General features: G+C 38.2%; 1 protein-coding gene across 1 annotated transcript; it reads left to right on the top strand.

Annotated features, from left to right (window-relative positions):
• The first annotated feature begins 3,446 nt into the window (after nucleotides 1-3,446).
• Nucleotides 3,447-22,946, top strand: LOC106825579 (sulfotransferase 6B1-like). The gene is made up of 6 exons (XM_014832455.3): nucleotides 3,447-3,712; nucleotides 5,973-6,157; nucleotides 10,184-10,310; nucleotides 17,026-17,120; nucleotides 17,271-17,457; nucleotides 21,692-22,946. Exons 1-6 carry the CDS (start codon nucleotides 3,568-3,570, stop codon nucleotides 21,808-21,810), a joined length of 858 nt encoding a protein of 285 aa, XP_014687941.1. The 5' UTR covers nucleotides 3,447-3,567; the 3' UTR covers nucleotides 21,811-22,946.
• The last annotated feature ends 3,482 nt before the right edge of the window (nucleotides 22,947-26,428 follow it).

Below are 26,428 nucleotides of genomic sequence, written 5' to 3'. Positions count from 1 at the left end.
GAGTTTAATACACGTGTCACAATAGGAGGCTTTCAAGGCATCTATGGGAGAAAAAGTCCAGATTCTTCTACTTTTCTTCTATTTCCTGAAGAAAATCCAATAATGGTCAGTCAAGAGATTGGGGATGAGGGCGGAGGTCGTAATTAGAGGTTGGGGATGGTGGCAGAGGCAGTGTCAGAGAAGGGAATGAGGTCACCCTCTCCCACCATTCCTTAGTCCTGCTGCATTCGTGTCTCCTCTTCACACCCCCAGGATAAGCAAACATAATAAAAAAGACTGTCTAGGGAAGTCATTCCACCAGGTTCTCAACTTTAGATGTTTTCAGGGACAAAGCAGGTAAAGTCCAGCTGGGTCACAGAGAGTAGAGAATGGTGAGGACTGTGGCAAACAAGATAAGGCAAGCCATTCCCAGTCCAGTTCCAATTTATTTTATTTTATTTTATTTTTGCTCAGGAAGATTGGCCCTGAGCTAATATCTGTTCGATCCCCTTCTATTTTATTTGTGGGTCACTACCACAGCATGGCTTGATGAGCGGTGTAGGTCCACACCCAGGATCTGAACCCATGTACCTGGGCCACTGAAGTGGAGCATGCTGAACTTAACCACTACACCACCAGGCCAGCTCTGAAATTTAATTTTTTAACTGGTAAAAATAAGCAAAAAGTATGCCTACTGAAACTGGCCCCTGACTTGCAGCTTCACTGGGTCCCTCATCTTTTATATCTAATTGACCACTAATTCCTGGAGATTCGACCTCAAAGGCGCTCTCAAATCTGCTCCTCCTTTCTCATCCCCAATTTGCTCCTGCTTTAGTTTGTGCCTCCAGTCTGGCTCATCTGCAACCCCCCTCCACACTGCTATCAGATGGAATTTTCTAGGATATAACCTGATCTCCTCACTTGGTGCTTCAGACCTTTGGTGGCCCCCACTGTTCTCTGGACAATGTCTAGACTCCTTTGCTCAGCACCAAGGCCTGCCATGATGCAGCCTATTTCTTTACCTTGACTTGTCAACCTCTCCTACAAGCACTGTGCCTGTGTTATACTCAACTGTGTAGACTTTCCCCTTTTTTTAATAAGATTGTTTTATTATTGAGTTGTAACTGTTCTCTACATATTCTGGACACAAATCCCTTATCAGATATATGATTTCCAAATATTTTCTTGAATAAATGCTTCTTCATTTGCTGTCTGATTTTAGGACTGTTTCTAGAAATTTTAGATGTTTGTTTATTTATTTTATTTTTAAAATAATTGTCACCATTCATGGTGGTTTCATCAGTGGGCCCACAGAGCTCCTCATGCTGACATTCTGGAAGTGGATCTCCCCTGTCATGTTAATTTTATTTTTATTTTTTTTGTGGGGAAGATTGTTGCTGAGCTAACATCTGTGCCAGTCTTCCTCTCCTTTGTATATGGGATGCCACCACAGCATGGCTTGATAGCCAGTGTGTAGGCTCATGCCCGGATCCAAACTTGCAAACCCTGGGCTGCCAACGCAGAGCACACAAACTTAACCACTACACCACTGGGCCAGCCTCTCATGTTAATTTTAATTTGCATTTAGTCAACTAATGATGTTGAACACTTTTTCAAAGGCTTATTCAAGTCTTTTGCTGTTTTTTTGTTGTTGAGTTACTTGATTTTTTTTCTTATTGATTAGTAGGAGTTCTTTAGAGACTGAAAATGAGTACAGTGTTGAATATGTGTATTACAATATTTTATTCTGGTCCATGGTTTGCCTTTTTACCCACTTAATGGTGACTTAAACAACAGAGATTCTTAATTTAATGAAGTCCAATTATACGTTTTTTCTTTAGTGGTTGGTTCTCTCGTATATCATGTTTAAGAAATCTGGGGCCTTCCCAAAGGTCATGAAGATGGTCTCCTATGCTTTCTTCTAGAAGCTTTTTTAAAATTTTAATTCTATGATTCATCCTGAATTTTTCTTTGTATATGGTGTGATGTAAGATTCATTTTTCACCCAATATAAATCCAATTGAACCAACACCATTCATTAAAAAGACCAATCTCTCACTAAACTGCACCTTTGGCATGAATCAAGTGATGGTTTAGGTGTGTGTCTTTTTCTGTACCTTTGTTCTGTTCTGTTGGTTGATATGGGTAGCACTGGGCTCAGGCCACACTGTCTTAATTAGTGCTGTTTTATGGTAAGTCTTGAAATCTGATAATCTGAGTCTTATAGCTTTGTTCTTTAAAATTTCCTTAGCTTTTCTGAAGTCATTGCATTTCCATATTAAATGCAGGCCAGTTTACACCTGCACACACACACACACACGTGCCTGTTAGGATTTTGATCAAATTGAACTGATTTTATAGATCAATAAGAAGAGTTTTGACATTTTAGTCATATTGAGTCCAGTCCGGGGCATGGTATATTTCACCATTTACTTAGCCCTTCTTTAACTAGTCTCAGTTATACTTTGTAGTCCAGTGCCTTTCACATCTTTTATTAGATTTATTTCTAGGGATTTAATTTTTTTCATATTATTGTAAATAGTATGGTTTTGAAAATTTTATTTTTCAATGGGTTGCTGCTAGAATAAAGAAATGCAATTTACTTTCACACATTGACCTCATAATCCAGCCACCATGCTCAATTTACGTATTTATACTAATTGTAGATTCTTTGGGATTTCCTATGTGCATGATCATTCTAAATTTCATTTCTGCCACTATCATGTGTATCTTCTTTGTTCACTTATTTCTTCCACAGTAGATCTCTACTTTTTTGTGCTCAAGTAAAATGCTGATCATTTCCTTGTTGGTGTACATTTCTGTTAACGGTTAGACAAGCAAACAAAAAGATTCATCTGTGGCTCGCTGAAGAAACTAGGCACGTCATTGCCATATCTAACTGAATACAGAAAATAACAATATTGGTGACAAAAGCTAAGAATGACTCAGACAAGAGTTTATTCAGTTCAATCAAGAACTTCCTGTGTACCTCAAAGCTCAAGAGTTATCTGTCTTAAAGCATTTCCTGTAAGATTTATCTTTAGTCACAGATTATCTGCCAATTCCTAGAAAAATTTACATTTTCTCACTCCATTCCTCTCCTCTTCCTGAAATGTAATACCACCTACTTCTGCTGCTGTGTGTAATATTAACAAGAAGAAGTTCAACTTTTCTAATCACTTCCAGGGTAATATAATCCATTATAGCCACTAAAATCTTTCCTTATTTAGACCAAAGGATTACATTAACTTTAGTCCCTTAATATGATGATTATGTTCTGACAGCTTGATAGCTTGGTATATAAACTATTCTGAGGGCCAAGTTGGAGAAAATATTTTGTAACATGTATTATCAGAAAAATTCAGATAACATCATTTTCACAGTAGACTTTGGCTCAGTTGTGGTTTAAAAATTAATCTTGAGAAGAACTGCAAAAGGTATATATACGTTCCTCTAGTTGGAAAGCTAGCTCAGTAATTCTAAGATTACACGGCCCCTGAGCTAAGATTAAAATCAACGGCCAGACTTGCTCAGTGCCTTGTGTAAAGTTAGTGTTTAGTAAATACTTTTTGATTGATTTGATGCAGGATGTCATCCCAGAACCAGTCCAGTGTTCTTCATAAATTCAAGGGGATTCTCTTTTCTGCTATGTCTTCAGAAGAGCTTCTAAATTCCTTGGATTCCTTCAATGCAAGAGAAGATGATGTGTTTCTGGTTTCCTATCCAAAATCTGGTAAAGTTTATTTTAATGTATTTTTAAAATGTAGAACTACAATAGTAATAATAATTTTTGCCAAACATTTATTTTTCAGAATTTTGCCACAAGAAATTAGAGGTATCCCAAATGCTTATTTTAATGAAAAAGCTTGACATTAGAGAGCCAAAAAATGTGCTTTGAGAAAATTCAACTGGAGAAATTAGAGCTTTACTATACTCTTGTTTCTATTTCATTCATGAAGTCAAACAGATGTTGATATATACAATAAGCATAATATCTATAACATTATAAAGTTCTCTTCACACGTTGTGCCAGGCATGGCAATAAATAAATAGTGTTTGTTCAATTTATACTTCATGATTGATTTACTAATAAGTAATTTTTTTCTTCTGGGCTAGTAAGAAATATAAATACTTTTATTGTTAAAGTTTATGCCTTATTATTCAAAATTTATTTCCATATATAGGTATACGCTCATGAGAGAATTGTTATTTTGAATAATGTCATTCTATGGATAATCAAAATTAATTACATATTCTTTTTGGTTTTGAGAGGTGACCAGGATGTGTAATATCCATCTGCCTTTTGCTATTTCCAGTTGTGTGTGCACTGTAGTCCACGCATCTGATTGTAAGTCAGGCCCAAGAAGCCTTTCCTATTGGAAAATGCAGAGTTCACATCGGGCCAGTTCTCCCAGGGTGCTTTTTGAGAATAAATATAAACCATATATGCATGTCTTTTATTGAAAACTACTGCTGCAAATGGAAATTAAATGATTGCTTCTAGAATGCCTCAGTATTTTCTCTATGTAATAGGTTGCTCTGTGAATGAATATATCTTACTTTAAATTGATATATTCGTTTCAAAAGTAATTTATGATACTTTTAAGGTTCTTAGAACAGGTGGCTAATTTATACCACATATTAACAATCATATATAAGACTACCACTGTGTGTGTTGGGGTCCGTAACTCGACATCTCCCATCAGCTGCCAGAAGGTCCCCTTCAGCAGCACAAAACCATGTATTCTCTCTTCATCAGAATAAACCAAAGTATTTTGTTAAAATAATACAAATAACACTACTCTGAGTCATGTTTATATATATTATAAATATTTAAGATGCATTAACATTATAATCTAAAATAGTCTTAAATTTAAAACATATGCTGCCAAGGAGAGCACTGTTTAAACTCTAAATATTTATTCAACTGTATGTTTGTTAATATTGTATCTCATTGGAATTACAATGAGATAAATGGAAACTAGGCCTGATTTAAACTCTTTAGGGACTGCTTTCAAATTTGCAAAACATCCTCCCCACCCAAACTTCTACTTTTCAGCTCCAGTTTACTGTTGTCTACAACACTGGAGCACACTTACATTTGCTTTCCAGAAACATAAAGTGGTATTCCTTCCAGACGTCATGGTTGCAGGTTTGCGTCTCTACAATGTTTGAATATAGCCTTTGTTCATTGTTCAAATGCTTTGTTTCCACGACTACTATGTCCTTGCACACGAACAAAAACAAGATCTTCTTCAAGGGAGAAATGGGGAGATAGACACGAATACAAGCAATGGTAACCATACCCCTGGTGTGTGCTACTTCGGAGGGACAGAAAGGGTGAGCAATCATGCGAGGGGAGTGAGGATTTAGAAGACAGTTTATAAAAGAGGAAGATGCATGAACTTGCAGGACCATTAAGAATTGTATGTGGAGAAGGTACTAGAAGTGAGTGGTAGCATAGAAGAGCACTTCAAGCTGAGGAAACAGCACATACAGTTCTCTGATCTCTTCACTCTGCTCTTTAAAACGATTCTTCCTGTAAAATGAATAAACATTTCAAGTGTTTCAACAGGTTTCAATGGGTGTCAAGAGGTAGTAATCACTATTCATAATCAAATTAATGCATTCATTACTTTTATAACCTCGCTAATTTTCTATATTCATCAAGAATGTCATTTAGTTAAAAGATGCATTTCATTGGAGCTGGCCCCGTGGTCAAGTGGTTAAGTTCGTGTGCTCCGCTTCATTGGCCCAGGGTTTCACTGGTTCAGATCCTGCACACGGACACGGCACCGCTCATCAGGCCACGTTGAGGAGGCGTCCCGCATGCCACAACTAGAAGGACCCACAACTAAAATATACAGCTATGTACTCGGGGGATTTGGGGAGAAAAAGCAGAAAAAAGAAAAGATTGGCAACAGTGGTTAGCTCAGGTGCCAGTCTTAAAAACAAAATAAAAAAGATGTATTTCATTTTATTTTTGTGTGAAGGTACTCACTGGATTGCAGAAGTCATCGAGAACATTCCGAATGCTAGGATTACTCTAACATCTCCTATCGAATTGGGAGACATGTCTAAATTTGAAGAGCTGAAAATGTACTGTAAGAGAAGAGTTATTCCAACACATTTGAGCTACAACATGCTACCAACTGATATTATACAAAAACAATGCAAGGTAAGTTCAAAGCTTAAGGGCAGAGGCTCAGGTGCCCCACAAAACCAGGCTTGGCTTCTTGTTCTGCCACTTTCATACTGTGTGACTTTGGAAAATTGCTGAAGCTCTCTGAGCCTTGGTGTCCTCATTTGATACAGGAATAATAGTATCCATCTCACACAGTGTGGCAAAGATTAAATAAGATAATGAATGTATAGGGGTTACCAGTAAATATTATGTTGGCATGTCAACCTTCATTACACTAGACAATGGCTTATTCTATTCTGAATCTGGTTTTAGTCTTTTTATTTAAATATTGATGTCCAAGGAAAGGAAAAATTGCCTTGATATTATTTTAATTATTTTATCTATCATTTTTGCCAGAGACTATATAGGAAAAGAACAAAAAATAAACTGTATATAAAACACTAAGGAACAGTCGCCTCAAGCTATTTTAAAAGTGCACACGTTATTAGCATTATTTAAAAGTTAATTGTAATTTAAAAGAATATTTTCTATTTTCATATCTTTCTTATTCAAATTTATATTTTCATGGAGAAATGCTTATAGAACAAGGCTAAGTAGAAAGCATGTCTTAAATTCATATATACTGAATAATCTCAATTCAGTTAAAATATATATATATAATCATAAAAAGAGACTAAATGTAAATAGATCAATGTGCTGAGTGGCTTTCTTTGGTTTGACATTAGGGTAGGATTATATTTTCTTTACAGGTGTCTGTATGATGAGCATTTTAATATAGTTTTGATCAGAGAAAAAAGAATAATATTTGAAAAGCAAAGGCAAGACATATGTGTCCACTGTAATAAGTTCCCAGTAATGAAGCATCCTTAAACAATGTCAGCCATATTCTAAAAATAAAAACAAAAACAATCTACCAGTCAAATGGGCATAAATCAAAGCAGATCTTCCTGTGAGCGTAACTCTATGAGCACAAGTCTCCACACACACCATCTGCTCTTGGGCTCCAATAAAAGGAAACATAATCAACCAGAGGTAAATGTCATAGAATGTTGCCTTTATCTCCAGCAAATCTATCAGAACAGGTGAAAGTGTGCTAACCAGGTTACACTTTCACTCAACTGAGTATTTTCATTTCAAACAGGCTGTCTCTAAGACGCAGAGATGGGAGAAAAGGACTCTGATAAGGTCAATAACCCTTAGGGCAATGCAATCACATTGATAACAAATGGCTACCAGAGATTAAGCTGTGTTTTATAAACACATTACAACAATGATAAGGGAAGGTATTTTTCCTTTCATAAGCAAGGAAACTGAAGCTCAGAAATGTTAGGGTGCTTCTTAAAACCACCACACTAATGGGACAGCCTTAGGGTACAACCCTGATGGAAACTGGGACTCTGGTTGCCCTCGGTCTCCCAAGAGGATGCCCTGGCCTCTGTTGCTGATGGCCCAACCCTGAGAGCTTAGGGGCTGGGCAAGCCTTCCCTGCCCTCCAGGGCCTGTTACACCGTAAGTTCCTCCTCCAGTCTTTCCCTACCAGCTCTCAACCCTACTTGGCCGCCAATACTTTCTTCCTAATCTTTCTCTCTCCTTTTTTGTTTCCAATCTCTCTTTTGTGGAATTTATGTTTTCAGCGCATTTCACGATATTTAGTTAATATTTAAATATTTTCCAGAGTATTATTCTGTGTTCCCCTCATGTCCCTCAACTTCGCCCTAGTATTTTTTATGATTTCTTAGAATACATTGTTTTTTTGTATTTTTTATTGAGTATAACTGACGCATAACATTACATTAGTTTCAGATACATAACATAATGATTCGATATTTGCATATATTGCAAAATGATCACCACAATAAATGTACTTAACCTCCATCACCATACATAGTTACAGAACACATTCTTTTCACCTCTTTTGGCAAAATATGTATTAATGGTTTGCGTTGTCTTTCTCACTAGATAATAAGGACATGTAATTTGGGGGGTTCTCCAAAGGCCCTAAAATACTGTTCTCTACCAAAAAAGAAAAACAAAGTCTCCACCTGGATGGCTAAGGCTTAAAATTCTGCCATTTTATCCATTTTTGTTAAGGCAGTGGATTTTTAACTGTGCTCTTTGCACCTTGAGGTTCTATGAATCTGCTCAAGAAGCCGAGAGCTGTTAGAGAAAGGCTGAGGGGTTGGATTACTCTGTAATTATCTCTTGGAATGAAAAGAAGATAATGGGGAGAAGGGGTAAAGGTGGCTCTTTATTTCCCTACACAGTGGCCTTTACGCATCTCTCAAGAGGAGCAGGTGTTGTGCGTGAGGATCACACACAATATCTGGACTATGAACACGAAATGGAAAGATAGTTATGTATTAAAAATGACTCAGTGAGGGCTGGCCTGATGGCGTACTGGTTAAGTTCATGTGCTCTGCTTGGAGGCCTGGGGTTCACAGATTCAATCCCTGGCATGGACCTACACACTACCCATCAAGCCATGCTGTGGTGGCATCCCACATACAAAACAGAGGAAGATTGTCACATATTTTAGCTCAGGGACAATCTTCCTCCAGCAAAAAGAGGAAGATTGGCAACAGGTGTTAGCTCAGAGCCAACCTTCCTCATACACACACACACACAAAAATACCTCAGTAAACACTTTCTTACCTATGTAACATGTGTCCACCTGATTGTCAATTAAATAGAGAGGAGAACATCTAGTACTTATGCAGTGTTGACCATGATTGAAGAGAATCCTCTTATATACAACTTCTCACACTGGTTTCCTAAGGTTTCTTCTATGCTCCTACTGCACTCTACACTTCCCTATTATAATCCTTATAACATTGCATGGTCAAGCGTGTGTTTAACTATCTGCTTCCCTCACCTGACTGCAAGTTTTGAGTAGGCTGGAACCATTTCTCTCTTTCTGCTCATTGTATTTCTTGAACCTGGAACATCCTGCCTGCTATACAGTGGCTACTAAATAAATATTTATTGAATCAAATTACACTGAAGTTGCAGTGTTCGTGTAAATTGGGAGGGTATCTCAGATTCCCTACTCTTCGGGGGATTAAATTGTAGAAAAAGGAAATTCCAAAACATCATTCTTCCTCTAAAGAGGAATAGACAATTTGTAAGAAAATCTTACTGTATGTAAATCATGTTTTATAATGAATGGATATTAAAAAAGTAATCTTGTCTTACAAATGAATATGGACTTCTCATGTCTGCCCATAAAAACATAGGACCAAAATTAGCACGCAAATTGAAAAAGTGGGATCGTCTGCCCCCATCAATAGTCTAGAGGCAAGGTGGTAGGAGAGAAAGGGTTTTATTACAGCGTGCTAGCAAGGGGGAAGATGGTTGACTAATGTCCAGAAGAACCATTTTACAGAACAAAGACTGTAGGCCAGTTATATAGGCAGTGGTCTCTGGGTAGGGCAGATATCTGGTCTTAGTTCTTTTGTTTTACTGGATACGCATCAGAGACCGGAGGAACGCTCTCTACCCTGATTTAGTTTAAAGATAATAAGAACAAAATCTTTAATATGTATAGTAAAGGTTACTGTTTACTCGAGTTGTGCCACCAACAAATGAGTGAGTATTTCATTCGATGGTCCCCCCATGCCGATCTCTTTCAGCAGGAAGTAGCCAGACAGGTTGCCTGACACATACCTTTTATAGACTTGCATGGAAAATAACATAACAATGACCCTGTTCCCATTTCCAGCGTATGACTCTGCTGGGTTACAACAGACAGTGGGGAGTTGTTGGCGCCACAGTTGGGGCAGTATCATGAGCATGGCCTGGGAGCTTGTTAGCAATGCAGGATGCCAGGCCTCATCCCAGAGCTCCTGAATCAGGATCTGCATTTCAACAAAATCCCTTGATGAGTCTTATGCACATTAAGTTTTGGGAAACACTGGCCTAAGTCTGTGTTTAATAATCAGCTGAAGCTGCCAAAAAATCGTGACTTGCACAGGTAGGTTTGGCTGCTACTTTCTTTCAGGAAAGGTTTTGTATTGAGGCTATTTCCATACAAAAACTAACTGATTTTTTTTTCTTAAACAGATTATCTACATCATTAGGAATCCGAAAGACACAGCTGTTTCTCTATTTCACTACTACAGAGAGAACCCTAACCTTCCCGGCATCGAAACCTGGGCTGCATTTTTAGAGCTGTTCCTGAGAGGAGACGGTAAATATAACGATGGTTTTTATTCATAATGTATGATGAACTTTTCCGCTTAAAATGAAAGCACTTTCCAAAAATTTAAATGGATCCTAACTGCCTACTTTCAGAAATATATCTGAATAGATTGTTCTTTTACTTCTTCTAAGCAATTCTTTCTCACTTTGCTTCTTCATAGTCTTTCTTACCACCTCTGGATAGTACACATTAGCAGTTACTTGTTGAGCTGGTTTTAATGTTTTCAAACAGATTAATCCTGATCAAGCACCTCTTTTTTCCGTATACTATCCGTCTCTTTGGTGAAATAATGATGCACTGATGGAGTACAGCAAGATACAATTGCAAACCTAGACAGGTTGCCTGAAACATGCGTTGTATAGACCTGCATGGAAAATAACACAACACAAACAAACACTACACACATACAAAAGCAAAATTCCCCAAATAAAACAAATATGAAAGCTTTAGCCATCTTGACACTTAGTTTTATAAAAACTAACAGAAAGTAATTGATCCTGAAAACAACACAATATGTCATTTGATTGAGCTGTGCATCACGTGTTGGTCCTGCCACCATGCACGACCTTTGAACTTATTCATTTTTCCCTGACTCAGTGCTATCTGGAGCACTTAAAAAAAAAATTATTCTGAATTCCCAAGCCTTTAATTAAACAGAAATAATATACCAAGATGATGCAGAATTTAGAGGACACGATCTAGAAATGGTGTGTACCCGGAGGATCTTATCTCTCTGGGCTTTGAGCAGATCTTCTTAATTGCTAGTTTCACTGTTTTACTTGCAAATTGTTAAGCTCTTACTTGTTAATTTAAGAGAGGCCACTGCAAGCATAACCTTAATGTGAGGACATTGGGAACTCACCAGCAACAGGGTTTAGTACTTTGTTTTGTTGTATTCCCTATGGGAGAATATGCTCTGCTCACACATTTCAACTCCTTTTTCTATTTTCCTCCTTATGTAATGGCACACACGTAGTAGAATGATAAAGTTTCAGGAATGACAGGTACATTAAAGATCATGTGGTGAAAACGCCCACCTAATGTTAAATCCCCTTTACAACATCCCCAACAATTGCAGAGGCTAAACTTGAACTTCTTAACCTTCACAATAGGTTCACACTCTTTGCTCCTGCCCCAAAGCAACACATCCCGTCTTGGTGCTCCTGAGATGTTAAAAAAAAGTCACACCATGTGACACAGACACTCAGCTAAGTGCTTTGCAGATGTATCTCATTTCATCCTTGCTAGAACGCACGAGGTACATGTTATTATCCTCGTTTTACAGCTGAGGAAAATGTAGACCTTGGGGAACCAAATAACTTGTTCACAGATGTGTAACTAATAAGGAGCAGAGGCAAGATTTAAACTGAGGTGTCAGCTCCAAAACCTTTGCTCTTACCGCTGGGCCGTAACTCATCCGGCGAAAAGACTGTCCCGTCCCCTTCATCATGAATTCCTCTTCCACATGATAGCCTTCTAAATATTTGAAGATAATTAGCATGCCTCACTCTGCCTCAGTTCCATTTTTGGAATAAGCAGAGTTTAAATACATAAATTATTTTTTTAAAACAGATCTCGAGTCTGCTTTTCCTCAAGAAAAGACAAGTGGCGTTCGTCCTCAATTATTACCCTCTGGGGCTCATCACCCCTGTCTCACCGCTGTGTGAGCTCTAACTTGGCCCCCTTTTTATGATTTTGCAGAAGGCAGAGCAGCCTCTGGGGATGGTCTGGCAAGGGCAGGGTAGAGCAGGCCTGGTACTGGTCCTGTTCTAGAGATTGTTTTTCTATGAATGCAGACACAAAAAGACCAGCCCGGGCCATATGCAAGGAGGCAGACTAGCTGTCACAGAGTAGCTACCGACCTTGTCAGGAGTCTAGCAGAATATCTGGGAAGGGCAGAGTGTAGTTAGAAAAAATATTCCAGATGTTTCTTTTACACCTTGTTAGGCGAGTTACTAGATTTTTAATTGTAAAGGAATTTGACTTGTAAGTATTCTACTCTCAGGTAATCCAGCCTGGGCACGCCCTGTTGACCAGGAATAGTCACTGAGTTACTGAAGCTGTTTTTAAATTTACTCGGATGGGAGCGGTGGTTTCACTTTTGACTCTATCAGCTAGGATTGTTTGTTTGCCTCTGTGTGTGCGTGCACGGCATTGTATGCATGTGACTGTGTTTCAGGCATGTTCTTCAGTGGCTTTTTGAGGGGAAGGTTATTTCTCTAGTACATGACAACATGATATAGCAGAAAGAACAGGCTATGGAGACGGCAGAACTGGGATCAAATCCTGACTATAATTTGTTCCCTGTGTGACTCCGGATAAGAAGCTTAACCATTCTGATATCCAGACTCCTAATATAAAACAGGACTAATAAAACTCTCCTCTTTTGTGGGATTATTTAGAGGCTCAAATTAAGTAAAAACTAAGATTTGCTATAGAAATATACTCATTTATTAGACATAGACTTTTAAAGACACAGATGAAGACTCAGACAGTTTCACATTAGGGTGGAAATGTTACAAGTAGATGTTTACCTAGGAAGATTATTTTATGATGAGGGATCATGATATCCTGTACCCATTGGCAAATCATAAACATTAATGCACATTATATGACAATATAGTACAGTAAAGCTACAGGTAGCTACACGTTTATCTAATCTTCTAATTTATCTTTCAGATAGTTTACAAATACACTTCAGGTTTTCAAATTAAACAATAACCATAAATTGTGTTCTGGCAACAGCCTGACAGATTAATATCTCAATGAAATAACATCTTAACATTTTAGGTTTTTTTTCCTATAGCTCTCTCTCCACTTTTATATTAGGACTCTATATTTCCCAGGCCATTTCATCCCAGTGAGTTTGTTTCCTGCACAATTATCTATCATGAGAGTGCTTTCTAGAAACTAGAAACTAAGATGCTGATTATAACTGGATATAAGAGTGAGGCAGGGGCCGGCCCCATGGCTGAGTGGTTAAGTTCGTGCACTCTGCTTCAGCGGCCCAGGGTTTTGCAGATTCAGATCCTGGGCACGGACATGGCACCTCTTTTTAGTCCATGTTGAGGTGGTGTCCCACATACCACAACTAGAAGGACCCACAACTAAAATATACAACTATGTACTGGGGGGGATTTGGGAAGAAAAAGCAGAAAACAAAAAAAGAAGATTGGCAACAGTTGTTAGCTCAGGTGCCAATCTTTAAAAAAAAAAAAAAAGAGTGGGGCAGAGGGTTTGCAGAAAGTGTGGGAGCTTTGAAATAGCTGATGTGAGGAATAGGAGAATGTGTTAATGCAGGACAAATAGGTCTGCCAGGCAGCCAAGGGACACTTAAGGCTGGAAAAATTGAATTTGCAGTGGTGTAAATACAGAGTTGTATAAATTTCTTCAGCAGAACTCAGCAGCCATGAGTAAGAAGAAAAGAAGATGAAGTAGTTTGATTCAATTTTGGGTGTTTTTCAGGTGATTGAAATAAACAATAAGAGGGCAAGGAAGTTCAAAATATTGGCAAAAAAAAAAGTTGAGGGGATGAACAAGGGGAAGATAGTGAAGATAGAGAGGGACAAAAATGGTCAGAGTAGGGTATTCTAGAAGCTGTCTATTAAAGTCACGCCAGTTGGCGGCAAGACCTGCGATGACATGGAAAATTGTCATTAAAATCAGTCGTTACTGGTTGTAGGGGAGAGATCGGATCGTAGGTCAATTTCTGACTGAGACAAGGATGGAAAGAGCGGTGTATTCAAAAGATGTGAGTCTTAAAGGAGCCTAGATTTTATAGGAGCTATAGATTTTATAGGTGTTCTGAAAGTTGATAGGAAGCAGTGAAATTGCTGGCTCACTCTAGATCCCAAGATGCACAGCTTGGTTGAGAACGAGCAACTTCTATTCAGGGGCATTTCAGGGGCACAAGCGCTTTTGGATAGCAGAAGGAGGGCCATCCAGGCATATTTTAAGGACAGGAGGTCATGGAATAATTCTGTAATTAAGTGAAGGATGTGGAGAAAAGCATTTCCCATAAAAGAAAGATTTCAAATCTCTGTTTTGGAACATATTTTTTCTTTAAAGCTGTAGGTCTAATCAACACAATAAGGATTCTGAGTTAAAAAAATTAACCATGGGCCAGCCTGGTGGCGCAGCGGTTAAGTTCACATGTTCTGCTTCGTAGACCCAGGGTTCGCTGGTTCAGATCCCGGGTGCGGACATGGCACTGCTTGTCAAGCCATGCTGTGGTAGATGTCCCACATATAAAGTAGAGGAAGATGGGCATGGATGTTAGCTCAGGGCCAGTCTTCCCCAGCAAAAAGAGGGGGATTGGCAGCAGTTAGCTCAGGGCTAATCTTCCTCAAAAGAAAAAAAAAATAACCAAAACTGTAATTTCTTATATTAGTAAGGAAGGCAAAGGCAGCTGATTTCTTGAGATTCTTTTGACTGGCTTACATCCTTCTGGAACAAGGTGGAGTATAAATTAATTAGTCTATAATAGAACGGCTGACTCTCAATTACGATCTGGCTGTGATCCAAAAGTTTAGTTTTAAATCTGTTTTGGGTGTGTTGCAATACACTTCCTACTGAAAAACCATAAAGGGCAAAGTCAGTTACACCTAACCACCAGGTATGACACTGGGTCTCTATCTCTGCCCAGCCTCTTGGCCACAGAAACACAGGCTCCCCTGACAGTACTGAGGACTTCCACAGCGTCAGCAACTCTGGGCCATGACGTTATACGTGAGGGCTGTGGCTGCTGGGGGGAGGCGGTGAAGGGAATTGAGACTGTGAGCATAGTCTGGGGTCCTAGAGACCAATTAACGTCCTAAATTTGCATGAGAGGAAATTAATCAGCCTCCCACCAGGTGTTTGTGCCTGAGAAAAGGTGGGCCATTCTTAGGAGCTAAACTTCTTATCACTGATATGGTAATTGGGTAATTATAAGGTGAAGTATTATGTAAGTGACTGAAATAGCAAGGAGGTTGCTGTTAACTGAAAACTATCAGGGCAGCTCTTCTAAGCACCAATTCTTATTATGTATGTAGCCCTCTGAGTCCATGGGGTAGAAAATTAGGCGGACTCTGTAATGATACTACTGTGTTCCCAGAAATTCTTGTTTTAAAAATACATTATGGTTATTTTCTTGCCCTTTGCTTCTTCAAGAGCTGAAGTCGTGACAAATTGCAGTTAGTTTGTAGTTAATTACACTTCCGTTTATTCTAAGCCTAATGTTCGAAATCTATAGCAAAACGTCTGGCAGATACTAATGGCTTAATAAATGTTTATTAAATGAATCTATAGTCAGCAGATCTTCAGGAAATTGCTAGTAGTGTACCCGCGGGCCCTCCAGGACCAGTTCAACCGATCCCATCTCTTATCAACAGAGTGATTAAGAGTTACCTTTCAGAAAATCTGCAAAGTCATGTAGCCAGGGCATGCGCAAAAGAAGAATTCTTGACCTGAAATAATCATGGAACCAAAGATCCTTCTTCCCACAGAACCCAAGGACTGTGATACGACTGGAATTTGAAAGTCAAACTCTTATCAGAAGCGAGGAGTCCCTTGTTCGGGAAGATCCGCTGTTAAAATTCCTTCCCCACATCATCAAAAATGTTTAGAACCCTATTGTGGAAGTTTAGAACCTCATCATACCTGTATAGAACCCTGTCATAAATGTTTAAAACCTTACCATAAATGCTTGAAGCCTACCAATCAAAACCTGTCATGCCCACGTTTCTGCGTGCCAGCCTGTTCTCCCTAACCTCTTAAAATTCACCCCAAATCCTGAATCGGGGAGACAAATCTGAGGGCACACGCCCCCTGTTCTCCATGCAGATTGATCTCGCAGAATAAAGCTGATCTCTTTTCCCAAAGGCTGATGCCATAATTAATTGGCTTCTTCATGTGCAGTGGGTAGAGAGCCCCAGTTTTGTGCGGTAACAGTAGACGAGTTCTTTTATGATTGGAGCATTAGCTAGTATTAAATCTTTGGATGATGAGGATGCATGGAAAGCTGTATATGTATAGTATTTTAAATTACCATGTTTTATGCTTTAGACTGTCAAGCTAGTCAACTTTCTGTAAGAAGTTTTTCCCCTTTTAATCATCACTGCCACAGAGGTTATTTTGCATGATAATATTTTACTTTAAAGCCCTGTAGATTATTTTTACGGCTGTCAATTTAACAAAACAATGAAGAGATAATATCAACTACTGATACATCCCTAAGACTGTATTTTTCAGCCTTGTACTAAGTTAAGTAAAAAGAATTCCTTTTTTTTTTTTTTTGGAGGAAGTTTATAAACTCTTTACACTAAGAACTTATAATTATGAAAAGCATCTCACTTTACAGGAAAAAAAAATGATAAATGCTCCATGTTTCTCTATTTCTCCCAAGATCCAAAGTAGTTATGAGAACATAATTATCGGAAAATGTGTATCTTTATTTGTCCTGTCACTTCTCTGGATGTTAAAAAATATTTACTAGAAAAGAAAAAGCCCCACAGCCTTATTAAAAAATATAGCCATCCAGCTTCATTTCACAATATTGTATTTGGCTGAAATAATAGTGAAATTGAACTCTTCTAAGGAAAACTCTTTCATTCAGGCTCTAACATGTGTGTGCCTTACTTTGATTATTTCGCTGAAGTGGGAAGAACCCAGGGATGCAAGCCATCGTATTTAATGTTAATACAACAATTCGCTTTTCTTCTAGTTGTATATGGATCCTGGTTTGATCACGTTTTAAGTTTGGAAGAGCACAAAAATGATAAAAACATTCTAATTATATTCTATGAAGAAATGAAGAAAGTAAGTCCTTCCTAACATTTCAACATCAAAATTGAAGACAAATTAAGTTAAAACAGGATATCAATCAATGAATTCTGTTTTCAGGTTTTGGGGAATGAATTTGGCATTGTGATGAGTTACACCTTTTTTATTTATTTGCTTATTGCTCAGGATATTTCTAAAAGCATAAAGAAAATAACTACTTTCCTCGGTATAAATGTGAGTGATGGTGAAATTAATAAGATTGCATGGAAAACATCATTCAGTGAAATGAAAAATAATGCAACCAAAGAAAACCGGGATCCAGATCACACCATCTGTGCCCTCACGTCTGATCGGAACCTGGTATTTAGGAAAGGTAAGTCAGGAAGAGGTGTGGCGCTTTGTCTGTGGCTTATATTTGGAAGTAGTTCCATTTTACCATTTTTAATCTCTCATTTCACCATCGTTCACCCCATATCTTGCCCAATGAATTATACATTGTCATCCTTCAGTGAATGTCTATCAAATAAAATTCTTGAATTGAATTCTTTCCAGACATTGAGATTTCCATGACAAGTTAGAAACTGATTGAGGGAAAGACACAGGTGTCAAACAGATGGAAATGATAAAGCTATTTGAAGAATGTGCCTCAGGTCTGCAGCCTAGTACATTTGTTAATAGCTTACCCTGAATTACATAAACATGTCCGCTTAGCCCAAGCCAAGCAAATGCAGTGCTGTCCCCACCCGGGAGCAGGCCACTTAGAGCATGGTGGAAAGTGGTACTGGACACGTTTTCTTCAGGAGAGAGAAAAGAGCTGGTGAGTGCGGACAGTGCATTTTCCCAAACTCATCAATCATATAACTCATGCTGCAGAAATGAGTAAGGGGTGAAGAGAGAAGCTAGGATTGTTATCTAAGGACTTCCTCTGAGTGGAAACACAAAGAGAAGGAAATAATTCTTCCCCACTAATTCCTAACATTTAACTTAGAAGCAGATTGGGTACATCTGAATATAGAATTGTTCTGAAATCTATGTGAATTTTAATCCAGATTGGGAGAAAAATGTCTTCAAATTTTTCATAACTTACAAAGACAAAATTTTCTGCATTTGTGCACTCAGTTTTCTTACTAGAAAACCCACATTTATTTCATTCTTTGGCTCAATTGAATGTAATTCCTCCCGAAGCAAGTATTTGCCAACTCAGGTAGATCAGATATTATCTTAACTTTGCAAATTACTTTTGTCATTTTTGGTGGTTCAGTTTTACTTTGTTATAGTTGCAAAACCAGCACTGGGAGGGAGGAGAGAATTCAGCTCAGCAAATATTTATTAATAAGCCATTTTCTAAGAACTAAGATTCAAAAATTGAATAAAATAAAATCCTGTCCTTCAAAAGATCATAATCTACACAGCAATACAAGGTGATAACAACTCTGTTAGTCATATGAACAAATGTGAATGGCGACATGGATAAGGGAGAGGGGATTTTTTCCTAGCAAAGTAAGTGGGGAGATCACGCTAGATCTGCGACAGGAAGAATGAGCAGGATTTTACCAGGAAAAAATGAGAGGGAAAAAAATACATTTCAGTAAGAGCTAAGAGCCAGAAGAAAAGCCCTGAACCACCATGGAACTGGATGGCATTTTCTAGAAAGAGCAGTAGTCTCATGTGCTAAAGTGTGATGCATGAAGCCGAGTGAGGGAGATAAAGATTGGGGCCAGAGAGCAAAAGCTTTGATGGACATCCTGAGGAGCTCTTTTCTTTTTTGTTCTGGTTTGTTTGCTGTTCTAAGAAGGGCCCTTACATGGTCAAACCTGTGTGCTAGAAAATAATAGACTCAGAGTGAAAAATTGATTAGAAGAGGGCGAAACCAGAGGCTGAAAGCCCAGTTAAGAGGTTGTAATATCCAGGTAAGAAACACTGAGGGTCATAATTCAGGCAGTGGCAGTGAGCCGCTATTGGGTGGAGCTCAGCTGAGAAGTCGGTTTAGGAGCAATCAGCAGACTGTGGAATTAGGTGAAATTGTTCAGGGTGAGTGGGAAGGGCTAGTGGAGAAAAGGATAGCAGAGGGAGTCCTAGCGACTCTAAAATCAGTGGGAACGAAATGCCCAAGACAAACCCAGAAGAGAGATCAGCCAGAATTAGGAAGAAAGCCAGGATTAAACATTCATGGATTCTGAGAATACAGTGTCCATAGTGGCGGGGATGGAAGCCAGACTGAGGGGTTCGGAGAGATGAGAGCTAAAGAAGGGGAGCAGCAGCTAAAGACCACTCTTCTAAGAAGTTTGAGTAAAGTAGAACAGGAACAAGATGATATGGGAGCTTAAGAGAGAGGCAGCGTTCAGAAAAAGGTTAGAAGGGGTCAGGGAGAGAAGATAAAGGGAAGACAGAATTTAGAAAAGGATGCATGAAGGAAGGTGAAATAAGTAAACAACAGGAGAGGAACAGAAAGAGACCGGGAGTGGCCTCGGTAAAGGCGATGGTGAGAAATGAGGAAGTTCTGAGGCTTAGTAGAGTCCAGTGCTACTGCTGACATCTTTTATCACTGCCCTTTGAGATCTGATAAGCAAAATAGTCAGTATTGACACATCTTATCGGACAAACTTGAGAAATTTTACTCGAAAGAGAATAGCGTTAATCTCTGACCTGCCATGTTAGTGACCCTAGCAAGTATCCCCAGGTGAAATCATATCAACACAATACGTTTAAATTCTATCTAGTATGTGGTTTCCTTCTACCAGATCTAACAAAGCACAGAAGGTTAGTGGTGAAAACATCTTCACTGATACTAGTCATCATGAGCGCCTATTAGTAAATGTGGATGCCATGAGAAATTAAACACAAGGATGGGTGGGTAGAGCCCATTCACTTCATTCCTTTGGGTGGGAGTAGGGCATCCATCTTCTGAAATAATCATTTCAAATAAACTGCTGAGGTCGTTGATTCAGACTCCTTGGCACACAAAGATATTCCTCACTTTACAGAGGAGAATTTGTACCTGCAGTTGTCTTTAAAATCAGAAATAGAGCTGATACTCTAGAAAATGACTATAATGGCTACAGAGATAAGGTGACAAGGGAGGATATAGAGTAGTCCATATAAGTGTCAGAAGTCCAAGGGCCCATACGTATTAAAATTTAAAGAGAAAGTTACAGGAGTATGGAAAGATGTATGAACAGGATGCGTGTTGCAATATTGCTTATAACAACGAAAACCTCGAGTGTATGTAAATGGCCACTAATCAGAAACTGGTAAAATATTAAGTCACATCCATACAGGGGTTTACTATGGAGTCATGAAAAGTATCAAGTAAGAATAGCTAGCATTTGCTGAATGTCTACTATGTGCCAGGCACCTTACTTGATGTATCTTAAACTTGACAATGGACTTTGAGGATGGTATTCATGTTATCCACATTTTACTGAGAAACCAAGCACCTGAATAACTTGTCCAAAGTCACACAACTGGTAGCTGGTAGAGTCAAGATTTGAATCCAAACAGTCTTCCTCTTCTGAGCCTTGACTTTCATTGTAGGTATATAAATACTAACATGGGAAGATGATCAAAGTATAATGCGAGAAAAAAAGTAGGTTCTAATTGTGTGACTTAAATGTAGCTTATATGCATACATATATTTGCAAAGAACATCTGGAAGAATGCATGCCAGCCAATTTGTTAGCCTTGTTAGCTGAGTATGTTTCCTTGATTTTTATCTTCTTTTGCTTATGTGTGTTTCCCATAGCCAACATATATACCTACTATATTATTAAAATTTTTTTTTCTTAAAAAAGGAACCGATAGAGTGAAAGAGCAAATCAGAAACTAACAAGCAAATCAAAGTCAGGTCAAATGAAAGAAGAAAGTAGTGGTTAAGGTGAATTGATATAGAAACCGGAAGGGAGAACCAGAAAGGACCAAAGAATATTGATATGTAATGCTAATAACATTAGTATTGCTCTTCTAAGGGCCAGGCACTCTGACCTCACGATGTTGACCGTGTGCCCCAATCGGTGTGCTTTAGAAGCAATTATCATTTCCTGAGTCTGGGATCGTCCCTCTTTCCTTTTTTTCAAAACAGAAGAGTTCCATTTTACTTCTTCCAAACAGCTTATGTTGAAAGTGAGAATGTCATACAAGTAACTTGGTGTTTATATTTTCAACTCTCTGTTATCAATATTGTAAAATAAATTTCCTTGAAATGAGACCAATTACCCACCCCTGTGGTATGTAAACAGCACACCTACCACTGCAGAGGTGCACGGGCAGGGAAGTGAATGCAGCATCATTATGTTCACTTGTCTGCTTTATGTTTTTATTAAGTTTAGGTGAGATACTGCTTTGCCTGCCACTGTAAAACCTAGGACATTTATATATTTTTAACCTCCCTTTCTTTTTAAGAAATAACTTTTAAACTGCACAAATTAATATGCTACTATTACTGAAGAAATTAGAAACAACAGATGAGCAAATGAAGAAAGGAATAATCTCCCATCATCTTATCACCAAGAGATGAAATTGTTCACATTTTGTTATAAACCAAACGGATTTCTTTTGTGAATACTATACATTTAAATTGGTTCTTATCTGATATGTTTCCCGTTTTCCAGGAGTGGTGGGTGATTGGATAAACTACTTTACTTCAAAGCAGAAGAGAGTATTTGATGAACTATTCACAGAGAAAATGAGACACAGTGAACTAGCAAGACATGTGGAAGATTGCGCTTAATATAAATGGGAAATGAAACCACTTTCCATTTTATGAGATACAGTGTTTGGGGATACATAAATATTTTTCATTAATGTGGAAAGCAGATATTTCTTTCAGTGAGAAATGGACACTTTATGAACATGTCAAAAGTGTCATGTATGAGAGACCATTATTATCATATTTGGTGATAGCAGAGAATTATTAATAAAAGGAAGTATACAATTTTTGAATGGCTGAATTATATATCTGGCTTCAGGATATTCATAAGGCAAGGAGATTACTTCTATTCAGAGAGTGCATATTACTGTGGATGTTCTATAAGCTGCACTAACGCACAATAAAAGAGGTGAGGGATTATCTAAAATAACAAATGTCTGAGAAGAAACTATTTTCTGCCTATTTAGACCATCATGACCTCTAGACAGTTTTATTTCTCCAATGTCATACAATGACAAACATAATCTTACCAAAGTAGAAATACCTAATAGGTAGGTTCTATCAAATGATCCCATTCTGGCATATTGGTGCGAATGAAAAAGGAAAAAATACTTTTTCACATCAAATTAATACTGGCTTGACATTCCAGTATGTTCTTTATCTTTAATAAAGTCAAATTACAAAACTTCTTACTTTCCAGTTTTGAAAAGCATAATTCTCCTTGGAGTGTTTATGATTTTTTTTACAGTATTTTGAATATGCATGCTTTCTTCCAGAAGCATTTCTAGTGTTAATCCAATCTCTGTAATGCTGTCTCTCCTGTAATGAATATTATTCTGTAGTTTTAGCTTAGAGGACATTGTAATGAAATTTCAGTGAACTTATTTTAGGATTCTTACCTAAGTGACAATAGATGAGTTATGAACATCTATGTCATATTGTTTACATCTGTGCTATAATATCTAACTCAAGGCTTAATGGAAAATTAAAATTGTATATTGTATATGACCCTGAACTATGAGGCTAAAGCAATGGGTTGAGTTAGTTCATGCAGCCAAACACTTTGATTTTGTACCTCAATACATTGCGAATCTTATTTTTAGTAACAAATCTGTTAGAGTCTTTGGTATCAAGTTTATCTTAATTCAGTAAGTTGTAGATCTTCTTAAATCTTCTATATATACATATTTGTTATGAATAAAACATATTCCTGTTGACTTCATGCAATTCAGATTTATTTTTTTCCAAATTAACATTCACAGAGATTTTCTTAGACATCTCCCTTCTCCAAATAAATGAGCTTAGTGGATGAGAAAGGCAATCAGGTGCGATCTTGGTCAAGTACCTGTCTTCATGTTGGAGCTGAAATCACACTTCACTTTCCCTGGTGTTCATGTGCAGAGAATGACAAAGGCATTCATGAGTAAGGCGCAGGGGATCTGATGAGAGTGGCAAGTGAAGAGAACAATGACTGTAGTGTTAAAGGCATCAAATCCTATGAGGATCTGTCTTCTCACAATATTAAAATGATGATTGAGATTGAAAGAACTGAAATAGGATCTTATGTGATGACACGATAGTACTTTAGATCTGTAAGGCATCTTTGGGATAATTGTAATCAGGTTTTGATGGGAAATTGCTTATGGAATAATCTAAAGGTATAACCAAGGGTCTTAGTTCCAAGATCACTGTCAGCCAGTCAAAAATATTTTTTGAGCACCTTCTATTTGCCAGGTCTTATTATAGACTGTAGGAGCACATGATGAACTTGAAAGTCCTTGCTCTAAAGATGCGTACATTCTATCGGGGTAGATATATAATTTTTTGAAAAAGCAAACATTTGAGATATGCCAGGCACCAATATGTGCTATAAATAAGATAAAATAGGGTACTGTAGTAGACAGTGACTGAAGAGCTGCCTTAGCAGGGGCATTGGGCCAGGGACTCCTAGGAGTTGACATGGATGTTTCAATGTGAATGATGAGTGGGGCTCCCTGAGCTTGGAGACATGGTGAGGAGTTTGGATTCCATGCTAGATGGGGGATTTTCCACAGGTGAGTAAGATATTCTGACAGACTCTTTCATAGATCTCTCTGACTGCTAGATGGAGGATGGACCTAGGGGTCAAGCAAAGGGCCAGGGACACATAGCTATCACAATGATGTAGATGAGAGAAGCGAAGTGAGTGGACAATGGTTGTAGCAGTGGAAGTGGTGAGAAATGGCCAGTTTCAGAATATAATATGGATCCTGAGCTAGCTAACTTATTAATACAGGAGTGAGAGACAGAAAGGCATAGAAGATGAAGCCTAATTTTTGGATAATCAAGTGAATATCTGAGAGGACCATTTATTTAGATGCTAAGGCTTGATAACAGAATGACCCTGGAGGTGCTGGGAGGGTGCTGTGGATCAAGACTTCTGCTTTGGCCATGGCGTTTGGAATGGCTATTAGACACCTGGTAATTGGTTGGATAGAACAATCTCTCTATGACTATGTGTTGCTCCCTGTGACTCAGTGGGAGGGTTCAAGAAGGTGAGGAGGTGTGGGAGGTTGAGTCAGTTAAGAATTGTAGAGCACTGTGGAAATGAGCATCTGCATGATGATTACAATTGCTTGAGACAATATACTGCAGACTAATTGCCCTGACATCCACGCCCACTAGGGTTTTCTCCTTTTCAAAGGTAAATTCTGGATCTCTCCCCCTGAACTCTGATCTGTCACATTGCTTTTTTACTTCCTTGGATCTGAAAAATCAACTTATACACATTTCCTCATCCAAATTGCTTTCCACTATTCCCTGATTGATTCCCTTGTCACTTATTTTTCACTTCTTTCTCCTTCATTTCTCTGCTCTACCCCTTCTCTCTTAGTCAATAAGGAACTGCAAAATCCTAATGATTCTCCTAAGGTTTCATTAGGCAGCACTTTCTCACTTCCCTTAAAGGCATTTTACCCCATAATTGGTTTAATATCAGCTCTGTGAAAACCTGCTCTGATACTCCCCATCGCTGCCCCTATTAGTTTTCATTTCTCCCTCACTGGCTCTCCAGTGATCCTTCTCTTATATTTTACTTTCCACACTTAACTATTTGGGCCTTGTATTATTAGGTAAATGTCTGTCTCCTATTCTAGTTTTAAAGTTCTTGCCAGGTAGAGTCCATGTCCTGTTCATTTTTGTATCCTCCACCACCTCCAGCCTGGTATAGCACTCATAATACATGTTTAACAAGTCTTGGTTGTGAATTGAGTTCAAGGACCAGTTTAATTCTATGTTTTCCAGAAAACCCAGTTCCAATACTGTGTAGGGAAGGAAGAACATTTCCTCTACCTATTCTAGCTCCTTCTGGCTGGTCTATGAATTAAATTGACATGAGACAGAATGACAGGAGAAAATCAAACAAAGCTTTATAGCATGTAAACATGGAAGAAACCCAGGAAAGTGTAGTAACTTGCTAGAATGGCCAAAGTTGTCACCTTAAATAGTATCTTTAGCTAAAGACAAAGGATGATGTTGTGGGTAGAGGTTTGGGGTTCAAAGGGGAGAAAGGTAATTCACATGGAGATGGAAAAGCAAATGTTTGGAAAACAGAACTTTGATAAGAATGGGCTTAGCAAGGACCCTCACAGCCTACCTATACCCAGAGTTATCTATGGTGATGGCACGTCCTGGGGACAGGCTTTTATCTTAAATTTCTTGTAGGCAGTTATGGGGGGAAGGTCAAAGTTTCTTTCAGAATCTTTTGTTCTTAAAAATAACCAAGGCAAGGCAAAGAGACACATTTTGGAGTGGCCAATCCTGATCCCCCACAGTCCCACCTTTGAAACTTTTAGAATTTTCACAGTCCTTTGAAACTTTAAGAAGTTTCATAGTCCAGAAGCCTAGTTGGTAGATTGTTCTATTTCACTGATCACTTTTCTTAGTCCTGATAATAGATCAATCCAGTTAAATTCATTTCAGGAGGCAGTGATGCAGGTGGGTTCCCAAAGTTAGGCCTATATTGTGTAAGCAAGCAATCAGGTATTTAATAAGAAGCACTTCTATGGAAACAAAAAGAAAACCAAAGTTAATGCTTGGAGCAAATTATATACCAGTTTCTGAGTCTGGGGGCAGCTAGTCAAGAAGATTTGTAGACATCAGGGTCCAATCATCTTCTGCAGCTTGAAATGCCTCTGATGATGGCATTGGGTGTTCAGGTATCCTTCTGAGTGGCTTACATAGCAACAGGTATGCTATTGTGTTGATGTCTCTTAAGTTTATATCAAGTTGTCCAGCTTCAGTTTGCAGGACTTCGGGAACAAAGGTGGTTTCAGTTCTCAAAAGTTTCAAATAAAAATGATGGAAAAAACTGAAAACATTAGTTTGGAGATTTGTAGTCAGATATTTCAGGAGACTAGAAGAATTCAGGGTTCAGTCCAGTTTACAGGCAGAAAACAAAAATCTCAAAGACTATTAACAAAGCTAGAATCTATTAACCAGAAATGTGTACTATATTTGTTACTGAAACATAATTTTTCTCTCTAAAATCACCCTCATTTTTACCAAAGATAGCCAAATTAAGATGAATTGGTTTGAAAAATGTCTAGGTTCAATAGATTTGGCCCAATTATTTACATAAGTACAGCAATAATAGCAAGTGATCATATAGGCTCTTTTAAATCTGCTTTGCTGGAACTTTTTATAAGGACTCCCAGACTGA

The sequence above is a fragment of the Equus asinus genome, chromosome 22 (assembly GCF_041296235.1).
Source record: "Equus asinus isolate D_3611 breed Donkey chromosome 22, EquAss-T2T_v2, whole genome shotgun sequence".
Classification (NCBI taxonomy): Eukaryota; Metazoa; Chordata; class Mammalia; order Perissodactyla; family Equidae; genus Equus; species Equus asinus.
This window is presented reverse-complemented; position numbering and strand designations above follow the sequence as displayed.